This window comes from Oryctolagus cuniculus, chromosome 6 (assembly GCF_051225735.1).
Source record: "Oryctolagus cuniculus isolate XC-2025 breed Fujian yellow rabbit chromosome 6, ASM5122573v1, whole genome shotgun sequence".
Classification (NCBI taxonomy): Eukaryota; Metazoa; Chordata; class Mammalia; order Lagomorpha; family Leporidae; genus Oryctolagus; species Oryctolagus cuniculus.
Window position 1 is genome coordinate 120,522,543 of NC_142872.1, and position 18,650 is coordinate 120,541,192.

General features: G+C 41.0%; 1 protein-coding gene across 5 annotated transcripts in view; it reads right to left on the reverse strand.

Annotated features, from left to right (window-relative positions):
- The window catches only part of VIRMA (vir like m6A methyltransferase associated), a 72,880-nt gene that overhangs the window by 26,556 nt on the left and 27,674 nt on the right, over positions 1-18,650 (reverse strand). For all 5 annotated transcript variants that reach the window (XM_008255752.5, XM_002710693.6, XM_070075317.2 and 2 more), the window contains 7 exons: positions 17,719-17,887; positions 16,264-16,386; positions 15,436-15,705; positions 11,351-12,491; positions 6,228-6,719; positions 4,792-4,946; positions 3,460-3,542 (listed from right to left, as the gene is read on the reverse strand). In XM_008255752.5, coding sequence (XP_008253974.1) covers positions 3,460-3,542; positions 4,792-4,946; positions 6,228-6,719; positions 11,351-12,491; positions 15,436-15,705; positions 16,264-16,386; positions 17,719-17,887 — 2,433 coding nt within the window. The remainder of the gene's footprint in view (positions 1-3,459; positions 3,543-4,791; positions 4,947-6,227; positions 6,720-11,350; positions 12,492-15,435; positions 15,706-16,263; positions 16,387-17,718; positions 17,888-18,650) is intronic.

Consider the following 18,650-nt stretch of genomic DNA (forward strand, 5'->3'; position numbering starts at 1 on the left):
AAATTCTATATTTATTAAATACATTTAAAATATAATGAAGTTTCTAAAGCTAAAAAGGTTTATCAAGATTATTTGATCGCTGGCATACACTGTTCTATATGGGATACCACATTACTGCAACACCATCATCCCATATCAGAATGTGGGTTCAAGTTTCAGATGCTCAGCTTCTAACCTGGCTCTCTGCTAATGCACCTGGGAAAGCAGCAGAAAATGGCCCCACTGCTTGGACCCCCTCCATCCAGGTGTTTTGACCATTTGGGGAATGACCCAACAGATAAAAAGACCTCTCTTTCTCCTTTGCTCACTCTGCCTTTCAAGTAAATAAAAATAAACCTTTTTTTTTTTTAATTTAAAGTTTACTGCAGCATTTAAGTAACATTACAAAGTACTAAAACAAGGGCCAGCTTTTTGGTGTAGCTAGTGAAGTCGCCACCTGTGACTCTGGCATCCCATATGGGTGCCAGTTTGAGACTCCACTTTTCCACTTTTGATCCAGTTCCCTGCTAATGACCTGGGGAAGCAACAGAGGACAGCACAGGTGCTTGGGCCTCTACACCCACTGTAAGATCAGGACGAAGCTCCTGGCTCATGGCTTCAACCTGGCCCAGCCATAGCCATTGTAACCATCTGGGGAGTAAAATAACAAATGGAAGATCTCTCTCTTTGGCTCTCCCTCTCTCTCTGTAACTCTTTCAAAATGAAAAAAATGTTTTTATTTTAAAAAGTATTTAAACAAAGAACAGTTATTGCAGAAACACATGAAACTGTCTATTTTTTTATTTTATAAGGATTCATTTATTTGAAAGGCAGCGTTACAGAGGGAGAAAGACAGAGACAGAGAGAGAGAGAAAGTTACCATAAGAAAGTCTCACAAGGGTGAGACTGGGTCAGGATGAGGCCAGGAGGCACAAGCTTCTTCCATGTCTCTCACAAAGATGCAGGGGCCCAAGCATCTGGGCCATCCTCCAAAGCTTTCCCAGACACATAAACAGGGAGCTGGATCAGAAGTAGAGTACCCAGGACACAAATCAGCACCCACATGGGATGCCAGTGTCCAGAAGAGCAGCTTAATCCATTGTATCACAATGTCAGTCCTTACTACAGGACATTAACTGTACCTCTGGCTCAATAAAAAATGATATAATGGGCTGGCACTGTGGCATAGTGGGTAAAGCTGCTGCCTGCAGTGCTGGCATCCCATATGGGTGTCAACTACTCCATTTCCGATCCAGCTCTCTACTATTGCCTGGAAGGGCAGTGGAAGATGGCCCAAGTGCTTGGGCCCCTGACACCTACATGGGAGATGTAGGTGAAGCTTCTGATTTTCGTCTGGCCGAAACTGACCATTGCAGCCATCTGGGGAGTAAACCAGTAGATGAAGACCTATCTCTCTCTCTTTCTCTCTCTCTCTGCCTCTCTAATAAATACATAAATAAATCTTTAAAAAACAAACAACATAATGAAAAGTACTAGATGTCACTGGAGATAGAAAGCAAAACTATGACTACACCTCAGGAAGTAAAAGTATTTGTAGGAAGAGTAAAAAGATAACAAGGGGGCCGGCGCCGCGGCTCACTAGGCTAATCCTCCACCTTGCGGCGCCGGCACACAGGGTTCTATTCCCAGTCAGGGCGCCGGATTCTGTCCCGGTTGCCCCTCTTCCAGGCCAACTCTCTGCTGTGGCCAGGGAGTGCAGTGGAGGATGGCCCAAGTGCTTGGGCCTTGCACCCCATGGGAGACCAGGAGAAGAACCTGGCTCCTGCCATAGGATCAGCGCAGTGCGCCGGCCGCAGCGCGCCGGCCACGGTGGCCATTGGAGGGTGAACCAACGGCAAAGGAAGACCTTTCTCTCTGTCTCTCACTGTCCACTCTGCCTGTCAAAAAAAAAAAAAAAAGATAACAAGGGGGCCGGTGCTGTGGCATAGCGGGTAAAGCCACCGCCTCCAGTGCCAGCATCCCATATGGGTGCTGGTTGGAGCCTGGCTGCTCCACTTCCAATCTAGCTCTCTGCTATGGTCTGGAAAAGCAGTGGAAAGATGTCCTAAGTCCTTGGGCCCCTGCACCCACGTGGGAGACCAAGAAGCTCCTGGCTCCTGGCTTCGGATTGGTGCAGCTCCAACCACCGTGGCCAACTGAGGAGTTAACCAGTGGATGGAAGACCTCTCTTTCTCTGCCTCTCCTTCTCTCCCTGTGTAACTCTGACTTTCAAATAAATAAATAAATAACCCTTTAAAAAAAAAAGACAACAAGGTAGAGAAATCAAAGCACACAAATCTGAAGTAGAAAAACCTAAATACCACTTTGCTGTTAGGTTAGAATAGTTACAAATTAAACATACATAAATTACTTTAAAAACACACATTACAAACTATAATTCTAAGGCCAAGATGATTTAGTCATTGTCTTTCTCTTTTCCATTCCCTTTCTCTCTGACACAAACACACATATACAGGCTTATTTTTTCCATGAAAGAAGAGATAATTCAAGGTTCATTCTGCCCTTAAAACTTTGTATGTATCCAGGAGTACCTTTTACCCTTCTATTCTACACAATAGATTAATTAAGAAGCATGTGTAAAAAAAACAAACAAACAAAAAAAAGTGGAGCAGGTGTTGTAGCATACCAGGTAAAGCTGCCACCCGTGGCACCAGCATCCAATAGGGGCGCAAGTGCAAGTCCCAGATGCTCCACTTCTGACTGGGCTCCCTAATAATGGCCTGGGAAAAGCAGTATAGGACTGCCCAAGTACCTGGGCCCCTGCTACCCACATGGGAGACCAGGGAGAGCTTCTGGCATTTGGCTTTGGCCTGACCCAGCCCTGGCCACTGTGGCCATCTGGAGAGAGAACCAGCAGATGGAGGATCTCTGTCTCTCCTGCTGTCTCTGTAACTCTGACTTTCAAAGAAATATCTAAATCTTTGTAAAAAATATGAAACAATGAAGTGATATTACCACAATCTATATGATTTATATAGATTTAATTAATTTCAACTTGTATGCACTATTTCAACTAAAGATTTAATCATCCCAAATTAACAAAGAAAACTAGCCACCACTCAATAATTCAGAATTGGTCAAGGAATTTTCACTTAAATATTTTGAGTGAAATTCAACTGCATTAATAAAAGTTCAACTGAAAACTGTATGTTACATTATCCTAACATTTTAACTCTAAAACATTTTGTAAATGCTATCAGAGTGGTAAGTGAAACTATTCCCATTTCAGAGGAAAACTCAAAGTTCTGGTAGGGAAATACAGTATACACAGTTATATGCATGTGTGTTCACCTGCACATAAAACCATTTACATTTATATATCAATCCAAAGCTAAAAAGTCTAATAAATCAATCAAGAATACATAATTTCTGCATTATCTACAAACCTACTTTAAGGCAGTATCACTATACTCTACCAGATACTTTCACAGACTCAAAGCTCTTTGAAGTTTTGCTTACCTGCTTAACATACTCAATTAGGTTTGGGATGCAGTTAATTTCAAATCTAAGGTTTTTCAGAGGTTCAAGCCACTTGCCAAGTTCTTAAAAACAAAAGAAATAATTTATAGTATTTAAAAATAAAAGCCTTTGTAGCAAGAGAAGTAAAAGTTCTCCAAAGAAAAACACTACCAGATCTATAATGATTTCAACAACTTAAGTTTCATAAAAAGACGAATTGTGTCTACTTCTATAAGTAAGCTTTAAAATGAAACAGCATTGCTTCAAAAATAGGAAATGTTCGAATGCATGGGTTTCAAACCCAGCTCGACTTCCCATTCTAGCTCCTGTTAAAAAGCAACCTGGACAGCAGAATAATGGCTTAAGTACTTGGTCCCTGCCACCCATGTGAAAGACATGAACTGAGTTCGAGGCTCCCAGCTTTAGCCTGGCCCAGGCCCGGCTGGCAGACATTTGAAGAGTGAACCAGCAGATGGAAGACCTCTCTCCCTCTCTGTCTCTCCCTCTCTCTGTAACTCTGCCTTTCAAATAAATAAGTAAATCTTAAAAAAAAGTATTCATAATAATATTCTTTATCTTCCAATTTTGAGGACAGCACAAATGTATTAATCCACAAATAGATCTCTACAGTATATTTAGATAACGTAGTCTTTAGAAAAACATAGATAGTAAAACAGACACACAGGGAAAACTATACTCAAAATCAAACTTTTGAGCCTGTCTTTAAAATAACTTCCAGGGGGCCGGTATTGTGGCGTAGCGGGTAAAGCCACCGCTTGCAGTGCCAGCATCCCATATGGGCGCTGGTTCAAGTCCTAGCTGCCCCAATCCAGCTCTCTGCTATGGTCTGGGAAAGCAGTAGAGGATGGCCCAAGTGCTTGAGTCCCTGCACCCACATGGGAGACCCAGAGGAAGCTCTTGGCTCCTGGCTCTGGATTGGCCCAGCTCCGCCCATTGCGGCATCTGGGGAGTGATTCAGTGGATGGAAGATTGGAAGATCTCTCTTCTGCCTTTGCCTCTCTGTAACTTTCAAATAAATAAATTAACTAAAAAGAATTTAAAATAAAATAACTCTTCCACTTTGTTCACAAACTTCAACTAAACACCAATTTTTGTGACTTTCCAAAAAAGAGCACTTTTATACCTTTTTGTTTATATATTAAAATGTTTAAAAGTTTCACAAAATATCATCATAAAAGATAATTTCCAGGAAGTTAAAAACAGGATAGTAGGTATATTATCAAAACCTAATAATGCACTAATTACAAATATTCTTAAGTTCTTTCCTTTGTGTATCATAAATGCCTACTACAGTAAGTTCAGGTCCCATACCTTGCAGCTTAGCATTATTTTCATCTGCTTTACACAGCTTCAAGAGAGATGCTGCATGTTGTTCTAGCATTTGGACATCACTGGAAGACTGAACCACCACCAAAATAAGTATGCATGCATAATTATAAGCTACTGACTTCTTAGACTTGGAATCACTGAAACAAAACAAGGTCAATAAGTTTTGGGCATGAAAAGAATTTTTCACTAACATTTCTAAACATTTTTTTCTACTTAAACAGACCAAGGAAATTTACAGTGAAAGGTGAATAACTTACTGAAAACATTTTATAGCTCACATCCAGTTCACCTAAAAACACTACTTAATAGCATATAAAAGGGCAGGCATTGTGGTACAGCAAGTAAAGCCACTGTTTGGGACACCCAAACCCAATACTGGAGTGCCTGGGATGGAAACACCCTGGGAGGCAGATGGTGGTTCAAGTACTTAGTTCCCCCTACTACCCTACCACTCCATCGAAGACCCAGATGGAGTCTGAGGTTCCCAACTTCAGTCTGGTCCAGCTCCGGCTCTTGTAGGCATTTGGAGAGTGAACCAGTAGATGGGAAGATCTCTCTCTCACTGTTCTGCCTTTCAAATAAATAAGTCAATCTCTACAAAAAGTATATAAAAAGAAACACATATATTTCACAATGGAAAATACAATAAAACTCCACTAGGAAGTAAGATCAGCAGAACCATAAATAACAATACACACCTCATTAGCAATCAAAGACTAGAAAGTATATTTCATTGGTCTCCTTTAAAATAATTGTAAAGTCTGGATAAACAAGAACAAGTGTGATCATTTGCCTCTACAAAACCTTTAAGACAGATCTAGACATCTATCTTAACAGAAGCCACATCTGTTTGCCTTTCACAGGCCTCCTCCCAAAAAAGATTTGTCACTCAAGGAGTCATACCAAGTCCCCACTGTATTGGCAGTTACCTGGATGCCACTGCTTTGTGTGACATGAGCCAGGAAAAGGCTCTCTTCTCATATACTAAAACCCTGTGCCCTACTGGGCAGGCTCTTCAAAACTATTATCATTCTCAATTCCCCTCATCCAGTCAAAGCAATTCTGAAACCAGAGCACCACGAGTGGTTTAGAAGGCAAAGACACATGACAGCACTACTCTTAAGGTATGTTATTACTGTGCCTTAGGGCTCCCTCTACACAAACCAGAAGAGGTATTTAGAGGCAAGCTTCGTCAACACCAGGGGGGTAAAAGCTGCTTGAAGGTCCATTTCATCGCTTTACAGCTATATTTGATACATTAGAGTTTTCTGTCATTCTACTCCTTAATTACCAAGTTATGTGTTATGTCAAAAATAAGTATAGTTTTTATTTTCAAGGCAACCCCTTCTTTCAAGAAACTAGCCCATTAGTGACCTAGTTTTCTAACATAATATTTTAAGGAGTAAACAGAAAATTACCCTAAGGCTTCTTTGGAATAGTACTCCATTAGTGTAATAAGACTTTGGAGATTTTTCTCAAGACTGAAAACATGGCCAACAGCTGAACGTCCCACAGAATTAAAAGTAATCAAATAAAGATTGTGAAGGGTTCCCAAGAGATCTGAATGGTCAGTTTCTTCACTGGCTGTACAACGCTGAAAATGGCTGAACAGTTCTGTAATGCACTGTAATGTTTGTGTTGAGTCCTGTAGCCACAATGCAAATGCATCATCTATAACACCATCAGACTGGAGTCCTTCCTCTTCATCTTGATCATAAAGGTGACAGAGAGCTCGAATCAACAAATTCGTTGCTTCATATTCCGACATAAAAAAAAGAAGACCCTTCTGTGACTGTGCAAGAAACTTTAAAACATCTTTTGTGGCTTGCAGCACACCAGGGTGGGCACTTGTTACTGGAATTGACAGAAGCAAGGTAACCAGCTCCAAAAAATGATGGCTGTGAAGATACCTGCAGGAAAATCAATTGACATATGTCAAATCACTGTAACCCATTCTGCGTTTACTTAACATTTACTAGAAAGGAGACAGCTACTGGCTGTTTCACTTCTGATCCAGCTCCCTGCTAAAGTGCCTGGGAAAGCAGCAGAAGATAGTTCAAGTGCTTGGGTTCCTGCACCCATGTGGGAGATCTGGATGAAGCTCCTGGCCTCTGGCTTAATTATCAGCCTAGCTCCAGCCATTGCAGCCAACTCGCTCTCGCTCTCGCTCTCCCTCTCTGTCTGTCCCTCCCTCCCTCCCTCCCTCTCTTCCTCCTCTCTGTAACTCTGCTTTTCAAATAAATAAATAAATCTTTAAAAAAAAAAAAAAAAAAAAAAAAGAGGGGCCGGAGCTGTGGCGCAGCAGGTTAACACCCTGGCCTGAAGCACTGGCATCCCATATGGGCACCGGTTTGAGACCCTGCTGCCCCACCTCTGATCCAGCTCTCTACTGTGGCCTGGGAAAGCAGTGGAGAATGGCCCAAGTCCTTGGGGCCCTACACCCATGTGGGAGACCCACAGGAAGTTCCTGGCTCCTGGCTTTGGATCGGCTCAGCTCCAGCCATTGCGGCCGTCTGGAGAGTGAACCAGTGAATGGAAGACCTCTCTCTCTGTCTCTACCTCTCTCTGTAACTCTGTCTTTCAAATAAATAAAACAAATCTTTTAAAAAAATTTTTAAAAATATATATTCAAGAAAAGGTTCTGTGACGCTGTCTCCTAGCTAGTACTCAATGAATGTTCAAAAAATAAATTGACAAAGTTTCTCTTTCCAGAGTTAACCATGACCTTCAATTTCTGGGCTTTCTTTTCAGGATACTTTATCAAATGTTCCTTTTTCATCATGGTCCCTTCCCTATTCATTGCTTATGTATGTGAATCAGTGTATCCAGGAAAAATATAGCATATGCACTAAAGAAAAACCACACTATATTCTGATTTATTAGATTTGAATTAGAATCTCTAGGGGAAAAAAAAACTTTCAAATGATCAGGTTTTAGCAGTTGAATAATTAATATTACCACATACAGCACTCTTATCAAATCTAAGAATTATTCTGTAGTATATGTAATTTTAGAGAGAAAAGTCTCAATTTATCTAACACTCCAAAATATACACAAATGCTAATATACAATGTCTTTGAGCATTAGTTCCTTATTTTATGGATATCCTTTCTTACTAGAAGGCCCCCCAGGTATAAATTCTTCTAAGACCAAATTTTTCAGAATGAAACTTAACCAAATTTTTAAGGAAAAGGAAAAAGAAAAAAAAAGCAAAACAAGAGGAACCTACACTTAGACAAAGTAGACTAAGACAAAAACTGGGGGGCCGGCACTGTGGCAAAGCGGGTAAAGCCACCACCTGCAGTGCCGGCATCCCATATGGGCGTCGGTTCGAGTCCTGGCTGCTCCACTTCTGATCCAAGCTCTCTGCTATGCCTGGGAAAGCAGTGGAAGATGACTCAAGTTCTTGGGCCCCTGGACTGCATTGGAGACCTAGAGGAAGCTCCTGGCTCGTGGCTTCGAATCAGCGCAGCTCTGGCCGTTGTGGCCAACTGGGGAGTGAACCATCAAATGGAAGACCTCTGTCTCTCTCTCCCCCACTTCCCCCCTTCTCTCTCCCTCTCCCTCTCCTCTATCTGTGTAACTCTGACTTTTAAATAAATAAATAAATCTTTTTAAAAAATCATGTTTTACAATAAAGGAAATATAATCATTTTAAAAAAAAAAGACAAAAACTGAGGCCAGCATTGTGGCATAGCAGGTAAAGCTGCCACCTGCAGTGCCAGCATCCCATTTGCGCGCCAGTTTGAGTCCCGGCTGCGCCACTTATCATCCAGCTCTCTGCTATGGCCTGGGAAAGCAGCAGAAGGTGGCCCAAGTCCTTGGGCCCCTGCACCCACATGGGAGACCCAGAAGAAGCTCCTGGCTCCGGATAGGCCCAGCTCTGGCCATTGAGCCTATTTAGGGAGTGAATCAACGGATGGAGGACCTCTCTGCCTCTGCCTCTGTAACTCTGCCTTTCAAATAAACAAATAAATCTTAAAAAAAAAAAAAGACAAAAATTATAGACAGTCATGATAAAATGATCAAGGGACCAATTCAACAATATGACTGTGAATATAAAGGCACCTAATGACAGAGCACCTAATTTTACAAAACACAATTATCAAATCTAAACGAGAAACAGCTTTAATACAATCGAGTCCAAATTCCTTTGCCAGCATTCCAGGACCTTTGTTTCCTCTAGTCTCACTAGAGGAAGTACTTCCTCCAAATACAGGACAGGCATGAGGGTGGGTGGATGTAACAATCAGTAAGCAGGTCATTACCAGTTTCTCTACATCAACTGTGTGAAGGCATTACTTCTTTCCCTACACTATCTTCAGTCACTCTTAGCACATGACTTCACCTATTTTATTAAAAATGGAGTTATCAGTAAGAAGCTCCATTACTTTACTGTTTCCGACACTACAAACTTATCCATATTTGCACTCTCAACAAGGTTTCCTTTCTCTTATCTAGCGCATATCTCCTATAGTGTACTCTTGATCTCACTTCCTCTCAACCATTGCTCTAGCAATTATGATTTCTTACTCCTATACTGTAAACATCTCCCTCTCCACTAACTTTTTAAATGAGTCATTATTTACAAACAATAAAGATGCTTAAGCCTGCCCCATTCCTAAAAAACAAAAACTTTCCTTTTGACCCAGTGTCTCCTAGCTGCTGCCTCATTTCTTAGGTTCCCTCTAAGTCAAGTTGCTTAGAACAATGGCAGTCTTCATATCCTCGTTTCCCAGGGACTCTTCATCCCCATTTCATCTCCCACTGGCACAATGAACAGCTTTTGTCAAAGTCCCAATTGTAATCTAGACAAAACTCACTATATGATTTCCTTTCCTTATCTGCAAATGCCTACTCTGCCCACCACTGACATTTTACTCCTCCTCAAGCTTCCATCACTGATCCATTTATCTCTCCACTACGATCTATGCAGGTTGTTACTACCTAGACTCAGGGTTCACTTTGGGCCTCTAAAGCTTCTTCTTTCTCCAAAGCCGTTAAAGAGCACCCAGACCACGTGCAGAGGGAAGCACAGAAGCTCCAGTGGTAAAGGCTCATGGCAGACAAGCTTCGGCCAAAGCAGCCAGGGGCTGATAGACAAATGGCCCTGCCTGAGTCTTTGAACAACCGGAGTTGAAGATGCACTTCAACCAGTTCTTCAGAGGGTCCCCAGTGAGATGAGCCCCAGTTAGCCACAGAAATAAAAAGTTCAGTAACATTTCCTCTACTAGCTCTTCTCTTCCCCTTATTCTCTTCATGCATAATGCACTTCCTAGGATCTCTCTCAAAACAAAGAACCGGCACCCAAGATTTTGACTCAAGTTATGTTTTTGGGAAACGCAAACTAAGATAAGATCTGGCAACTTCAGTTGATAATAGTAATGAATAGGTACAGATGTTAGAATGGACAAGTACCTGAGTTCCCATAGGTGCATTATGTCACAAATCAAGGCAAAAAAAAAAAAAACACAGAAATAAGAAATTCAATAATTAAAATGTCATTTTCCACTTTTCCCTTAGTCAGAAAATTACAAGTAAGACACTAAAGGCAAAGCCTTCAAAAATTAAAACAAACTAATTTTAAAAATCCATTGGGCAGACCAGGTTGTACAGAAGGTAAAACCACTACTAGGGATGCCTATATCCCATATCAGAGTATCTAGTTCGAATCCCACACCCTCTTTTAAGCCAGCTTTCTGCTAATACAAACCCTGAAAGGCAGCAGATAATGGCTCAAGTACTTGGTTCCCTGTCGCCCACACAGGAGACCCAAATGGAATGCTGGGCACCTGGCCCAGAAACAGCTACTGCAGGAACTTGAAGGTTGAACAAATAGATAGAAGATTCTCTCTCTCTCAAGTGAACCAGCAAATGTAAGAGCTTGCATTCTTTCTGAACATCTGGGGCAGGAAGTAGCAGAGTGAAGATATCTCTCTCTGCCCCCCCCCACTCTACTTTTCGACTAAATAAAAATAAACTTTAAAAGTAAAAAAGAGGGCCGGCACTGTGGTAAAGTAGGCTGCAGCACCGGCACCCCAAATGGGTGCCAGTTCATGTCCTAGTTGCTCTTCTTCCAATCCAGTGCTCTGCTTATGGCCTGTAAGACTAGTGGAAGACAGACCAAGTGCTTGGACCCCTGCACCCATGTGGGAGGCCCAGAAGAGGCTCTTGGCTTCAGATCAGCTCAGCTGTGGTTGTTGTGGCCATTTGGGGAGTGTAACAGGATGTAAGACCTTTCTCTGTCTCTACCTCTGTAACTCGGCCTCTCAAATAAATAAATAAAATCTTATACACACACACACACACACACACACACACACACACACACACATATATATATATATATAAAGTAAAAAACCTGCTGTGGATGCTAGTTAACTAGGGAAGCAGATGGCACAAACAAGTGGTAATGAAATCTCAAAGATAAACTCTTCAAAGATACCTTTAAACATGACTGCAAAATTAAGTTAAAATCAAACATATAAAATTGCCTCTAATTATCTGTGAAATATATTTCCCCAAGATAAACATGTCTTACCTAAACAGAACAGGGTATGGATCATCTCTCTCTGGAGGTCCAGTAATTCGTGCCATTGTTGGGAAAGACTTAACAGGAGGCTGAATCATAGTATGAGGTGCAGTTTCCATTAAATGAAAAACTTCTTCTAGGAGATTAATAAGCTTTTCTATTTCCCCTTCACTTATATTTGAAGATTCCAAAAGATCTATATCCATAGATGCTTCTGCCTCATTTTCATATTCTGGGTTTGTTCTTTCGAGTCCAGCATCTGTGTCATGGTCAGGTTCACTGTGGTTAGGAACAGATGAAGTCTTCTCTGCTAAATGGTCACCAAGTCTTTTAATTTCTGACAAGATTTCATAGAAATGGCATTTCTGAAGAATAGCTGAACCAGCAGTAACAACCCTCACAGTCTGATCTAAAAGTATGAGCTCCAGGAGTTTTTGATAGCCACTTTTTTCATTCTGCCTACCTCTTAAAAAAGCTTCCATTCCTTCTGTCATACTAATGACACTGTCCAAAGCTTTAAAGGCATTTAACTTAAGGGAAGATGAGACATGATCAGCAAATAGAAGCTCAAATAATCCACTGATCACTCCTGCTTGTAGCAGTCCCGTGACTCCTGGCGTTCCACATTCTGCTAGTGAGGATACTAATTTGGTTCCAGCTTTGAGCTGTCGGACATTTAAGGCAATGGGTTGGCGAAAGGCTACTTGTAAATTTAAAGCTTGCATGGTCCAGTCCACCAACTGGCCAAGAGAGTCTTGTTTTGTATTTTTTAACTGCAAATAGCTTAATCCTTTTATTATTAAACTTGGGATTTCTTCTAAAGCAGTTACCCATTTTGCACCTCGGTCTTCCCGATACAAATCTAACAGTTCAGTTAATTTCACTGAGGCTTCTATTGCTCCTGAATTTTCTTTATCTGGACCTTGATCCTTCATTCTACTTATTTCAATTTCAAAAGTAGTCTTGTATGGACAGCTGAAATATAACAGTGGTACAAGCTCCCTGTCATATGGGTCATATGTCATAGGAGGAACTGAAGCTAAATCTTCAGCAGTGTATTCAACATCAAAGTTTGGGTACTTAAATGTTTCACGCTCCAGATCAGCAATTCCATCTTCATCACTGGAAATCTGTTCGTAACCGTCATCCCCTGAAAATCAGTTCCAACAGTATTTAAGTATTATGCCACTGTTTTTCAACATGTAAATTCTGGTTCATTAAGAAACTTCAATAAATAGTATGGCAAACAATAAGAATGATTTCCTCAATAAAATAAACATATGACCCAACATTTTGTCAACAATAACCAACATTTCATACTCTCATAAAATAATGGACAAAATTTTATATTTGTTCAGCTTTTATAACTAATGCTAACAGGAATTTTTTCCCCACAGAAGTAATATTAGAAATGTCTCAAAGTAATAAAAATACTTGCCTTAGGAAGGAAAAAATGAAGCTTACCCTCTTCAGAAAATTTTTTTTTTTTTTTTTTGACAGGCAGAGTCGACAGTGAGAGAGAGACAGAGAGAAAGGTCTTCCTTTGCCGTTGGTTCACCCTCCAATGGCCGCCACGGCTGGCACGCTGCGGCCGGCGCACCACGCTGATCCGACGGCAGGAGCCAGGTACTTATCCTGGTCTCCCATGCGGGTGCAGGGCCCAAGCACTTGGGCCATCCTCCACTGCACTCCCTGGCCACAGCAGAGAGCTGGCCTGGAAGAGGGGCAACCAGGACAGAATCCGGCACCCCGACCGGGACTAGAACCCGGTGTGCTGGCGCCGCAAGGCGGAGGATTAGCCTAGTGAGCCACGGCGCCGGCCCAGAAATCTTTGTGGGCAAAGATTATATTAAATTAGAAATACCATAATGATATAATTATAAAGAAAAAAAGAAAAAAATGCCTCCAGAGAATTCCTCCAGTCCCCATGTGACATTCCTCTGCTTAGCCTTAGCAACACAGTCATATTGGGAAAGATAAAGGCCTATAGGGGCCTAACTCAAGACAAGCCAGATGTCATTTATAAAAGTCAAATTGACCAGCCTGGTTCTTTCATCTTCTATAACAGGATGTCTTGTGATTAAGAAGACTGCATGATTTGGGGAAAAAAAACAGAAAATGAAAGATATTTCCTTTCTCTTTTTTTGTTCTCTCTCTCTGTCACTCTGCCTTTTTTTAACAATTATTTATTTTTACTTGAAACTCAGAGTTACACAGAGAGGAGAGGCAGAGAGAGAGAGAGAGAGAGAGAGAGAGGTCTTCCATCCGCTGGTTCACTCCCCAATTCGCCACAACAGCTGGAGCTGTGCCGATCTGGGGAGCTTCCTCCGGGTCTCCACGCGAGTGCAGAGACTCAAGGACTTCAGCCATCCTCCACTGCTATCCCAGGCCACAGCAGAGAGCTGGCTCGGAAGTGGAGCAGCAGAGACTAGAACTGGCGCCCATATGGGATGCTGGCGCTTCAGGCCAGGGCGTTAACCTGTTATGCCCTGTCACTGCCTTTTAAGATGATGAAAAGAAACAAACTTTCTGGCACTGGCGCTGTGACGCAGTAAGCTAAGCTTTCCGCCTGCACGCTGACATCCCAATTGAGTACTGGTTTGTTTCGCAGCTGCTCCTCTTCCGATCCAGGTCTCTGCTATGGCCTGGCAAAACAGTGGAGGATGGCCCGGGTGTTTGGGCCCCTGCACCTGCATGGGACATCCAGAAGAGGCTCGAGGCTCGAGGCTCCTGACTCCTGGCTTAGGATCGGCCCCACTCCAGCCATTGCAGCCATTTGGGGAGTGAATCAGTGGATGGAAGACCTTTCTTTCTGCCTCTAACTCTACCTCTCAAATAAATAAATAAAATCTGAAACTTTCAAAAAAAAAAAAAAAAAAAAACTGCTTGCCTGATATCTAACTACTACTAACCAGTGAAGTGCAACAAACATAAAAAAGATCATCTGGTAAGCTATGAATGGGGAAAGCTGGGGCCAGTGCTGTGGAGGAATGGTGGGTTTAAAACAACCGCCTGCAGTGCCAGCATCCCATATGGGCACCGGTTCTAGTCCCGGCTGCTCCACTCCTGATCTAGCTCTCTGCTATGGCCTAGGAAAGCAGTAAAAGATGGCCCAAGTCCTTGGGCCCCTGCACCCGCGTTGTAGACCCAGAAGAAGCTCCCGGCTCCTGGCTTCGGATCGGCACAGCTCTGGCCGTTGTGGCCAATTGGGGAGTGAACCAGTGGATGGAAGACCTCTCTCTCTGCCTGTCCTCCTCTCTCTGTGTAACTCTGACTTTCAAATAAATTATTCAATCTTTGGGAAAAAGAAAAAAGAATGGGGAAAGCTAAAACCATTCCTCAATAATTTAATTATATGTATTCTGTAATCAGCTTGTGATACTGAAATGATCCTTACTATTGCAGAAAATAGCCAAGGCAGATTATCTATCATTTTGCATAAATGCTTTAACATTACATGTCATTTCATGGACAAATTAATAATCAATTAACTTAAAGATCTCTTATTCTTTGTTTTCAAAAGGAACTCAATTAAATGACTAACACATACTAACACATACTGGGGCTGTCATACTAACACATGTCTTTTGTGTAACCGAGATGTTTCCCCTGAATTTCTAAAAACGTAGCATTTTCTAAAACATCTAGGTGGCAGATTATCTTTAAGCATTCCACCCAATTTACAACATTACTCTTTCCTGCAAAAACAGCCAAATCCCTAATCACCATGTGTTTCCTACATGATCCTATTTCCCTGATGGAATTGGCAACTCATATTGTAGAAAGTCAAACAGAATCTTTTTCTCAGGAAATTGAACATGGGACCTAAATATAACCAGGCAGTTTAGGCTGCTTGGTAAAACAGAGGAGACTAAAGCTGTGGGGTGAATAAACAACAGTCAGCTGACACAGAATAAAACAGACACACAAAGGAAAGAGATGGAAATCCCACTTCTAGTCATGTCTTGAAGCTAAGCTACCTTCTGACCATTGGGTGTCTTGAAACTCATTTATCTTGCTGTAAGTTCTCTCCAAGCTACATCAAGTTAGTTTCTGGTTCTTGAAACCAAAAAGTCCCAGTTCATACAACCCACCTTCACCTTCTTCATCCTCTTCACCTTCCTCCTCATCTTCCTCTTCCTCCTCAGGAATACTGTCTACTGTTTGGCGATCATCTTCATCTTCATCATCTTCCTCCTCTACATCCACATCGTCTTCATCCTCTTCTCCTTCTTCCTGCTGCTCCTCTTCTACTTCCCCTTCATCAGAATACTGACCTTCCTGAGGAACAGAACTCCGATCAGGAGAAATGGGCTCAAAGTAGTCTTCTCTATGCGGAGCATCCTCTTCCTTGTCACCAGACACTGAAAAATTGAGATTGGAGGCACAGATCATTTGAATGGTTTACATAATATGCAGCAAAATAGGAAACTGTAAGTACTTAATAACATTGTAGATGATTTAGTGCATAAATACTCTTAAAAACGGGGGAGGAAACAATTACTTTTTAAAAAGTCTTCATACAGGAAGAATTAATAAAGTATACTATTTTATGTTCTAATACCACAAACTCTAACACCAAAACTTTTCCTTTTAGCAATTAACCATACAGATTTTAATCTTTCCTAATACAAGTACATATTACTTATTTTTGATACTATACCTACTACAATACACTGAAATACTAGTTTCAAAACAATGTTAGCATAGCTTCAAATGAATTATCTCTTTTTAAAAAATAAAAAATAAATTTAACTTGTTAACATAAAAACACAAGGAAATACTGCTCAAGACAGAAAAAGAGGGATGAGGCATTCATCGAGATTTGATTAACAGCACCCAATTCTTTTCTTTAATCAAAAATACTACTTTAACATTAAAGATGGAGAGAAAAAAGCCCTAGCACTGCCTTTAATTTATACCTGGCAAAGGCATAGGCTCATCTTCATCATCATCAGGTGGAGGGGGTCCTGGAGGAGTTCTTGGTCCCCTTGGCTGTGGCCTTGGAGGACTTCCATTAAACTGATCTTCTTTCTCCCCATCAGCTATAGGTTTATTAGAGACAGAAAACACTTTGAATTATTCAAATATAATTAAATGAATGCATCAAAAAATGCTTTCCATCAGCTGCATTTTCCATCTTCAGAATTTACTGGTAATATACTTTCCTCCCCAGCATCTTATCAGAAATTTTGCTAATTAACTATATTAGTGGAGACAGAATTTCTGACTCTCCAACTAGCAAAATATAATGTATATGTTTAGGTATAATCCAGAAAAATGAAAACTTATTTTCATAAAAGAAAATATATACAAATGTTCAGTTTTATCTGTAACAGCCAGTAACTAGACACTACTCACTGGTGAACAATTAAACTGGGACACGCTCATACCATTAACACTACTCAACAAGGAAAAAAAAAATAATAAACTACAGGTATATGCAACAAAGTGGATGAACCACAAAATAATTATACTGACTATAAAAAATTCAATCTTAGAAGCAGGCATTGTGGCACAGTGAATAAAGCTGCCACACACAATGCTGGCATTCCATTTGGGTGCTGGTTCGAGTCCTGGTTGCTCCACTTCCAATCCAGCTCCCCATTAATGCTCCTGGGAAAGCAGCAGAGGATGGCCCAAGTCCCTGGGACCCTGCATCCATGTAGGAGATCCAAAAGAAGCTTCTGGCTCCAGGCTCCTGGCTTTGACCCAGGCGGTTGAAGCCATTTGGGGAGTGAGCCAGTGATGGAAGACAACTCTCTCTCCCTGGCTCTTGTTTTTGTTTTTGTTTTTTTTTTTTAAAGTTCAGCTTCAAAGATACTTATTACCCGATTCTACTTATATATCATTTGTGAAACAATATAATGATAGAGCCCGGTGAACAGATTAGTAGTTGCCAAAGGTTAATGATAATGGGTAGAATGCACATAGTAACCATTGTGGCCCTCTGGGGAGTGAACCATCAGATGGAAGACTTTTCTCTCTCTCTACCGCTGCCTCTCTGTAACTCTGCTTTTCAAATAAATAAATCAATCTTTAAAAAAAAAAAAAAAAAGATTTACTTAGTTATTTAAAAGAGTGACAGAGAGGGAGAAAAATCATCCATCTGCTGGTTCACTCCTCAAGTAGGGCTGGGCTAGGCTGAAGCCAGGAGCTCTACCTGGGCAGGAACCCAAGTACTTGAGTCACCATCTGCTGCCTCTCAGGCTCATTAGTAGACAGATCAGAAGCATGGATTAGCCAAGACTCAAGCACTCAGATGTGAGTCATGGGCATCCCATAGAGCAGCTGCACTACAACACCTGTCCTTGAATTACCTTTCTTTACTGTAATGGACCTAAATTTCACTGGAAAAAGCAATATAATAATCTTACCATGTTTTGTATTCCTTTTCAAATTTGGTTGCGGCTGGGGAGGTGGTGGAGGTGGAGGTGGTGGCGGTGGAGAGTCTCTGTCATGACTTATAACTCTATCCACTGATCCATATATTGCCAGTGTCAGACAGTTGTACCAGCCTCTTAGCACCAGACCATCAGTATTCACCTGATTTTGAGAAAACAATAATTCAAATTAATGTTTTAATATGCCTGAATATACCATTATCAAATTAATTTATGATTCAACAAAAATCTAAAAGTATGTTGAAAATGCAAAGGTCAGTACTGATGAAATTCACCCAGGGACACAGCTTTCATATGGCCTTGCAGAGTTACCACAACCTAAATTTGTCCTAAGACTACACCTCATTCCTATACTTTTAAGTCAACCCTGTTCAAAAAGCATACGTAAACTCCTAACCAAGAGAAATGAGAATGAAATTAAGCGAGAGGTACTGCTAATTAATAAATTAAACTCCAATAGCTATAGGATTCATGGAGATGAGCAAAAGTACAAATGTTCCCTAGTCTCAAGACTGAAATACCCAATTCATAAAATTGTACAGCATTCTTCTTACATGCCAAATCATACATGCAGGTATATTTCATGCACCCATATTGTACTTTGAAAGGGATCCAAAGGCAGAAAACAAATTGTTTTAGCAAAGAAACTTTTTCATCGCTTCTCAGCCTTTTGGCTAAGATCAAGTATAGCAAAGAAACTCCACCCTCCAAAAAAACAAACAAAGATTTTACTAGTGCCATTAATTATCAATATTTCCTTATAAAATAAAAATAGCAACTAATGCTTTCCAGAGCTTATCTACATTAATTGCTAAATCTTCACAATAACTATGAGAGGTGGTCAGAGCAAACATTATCATTGTCTTTTAACAAATAAGAAAATTCCAAAAACTTGAAAAAGAATC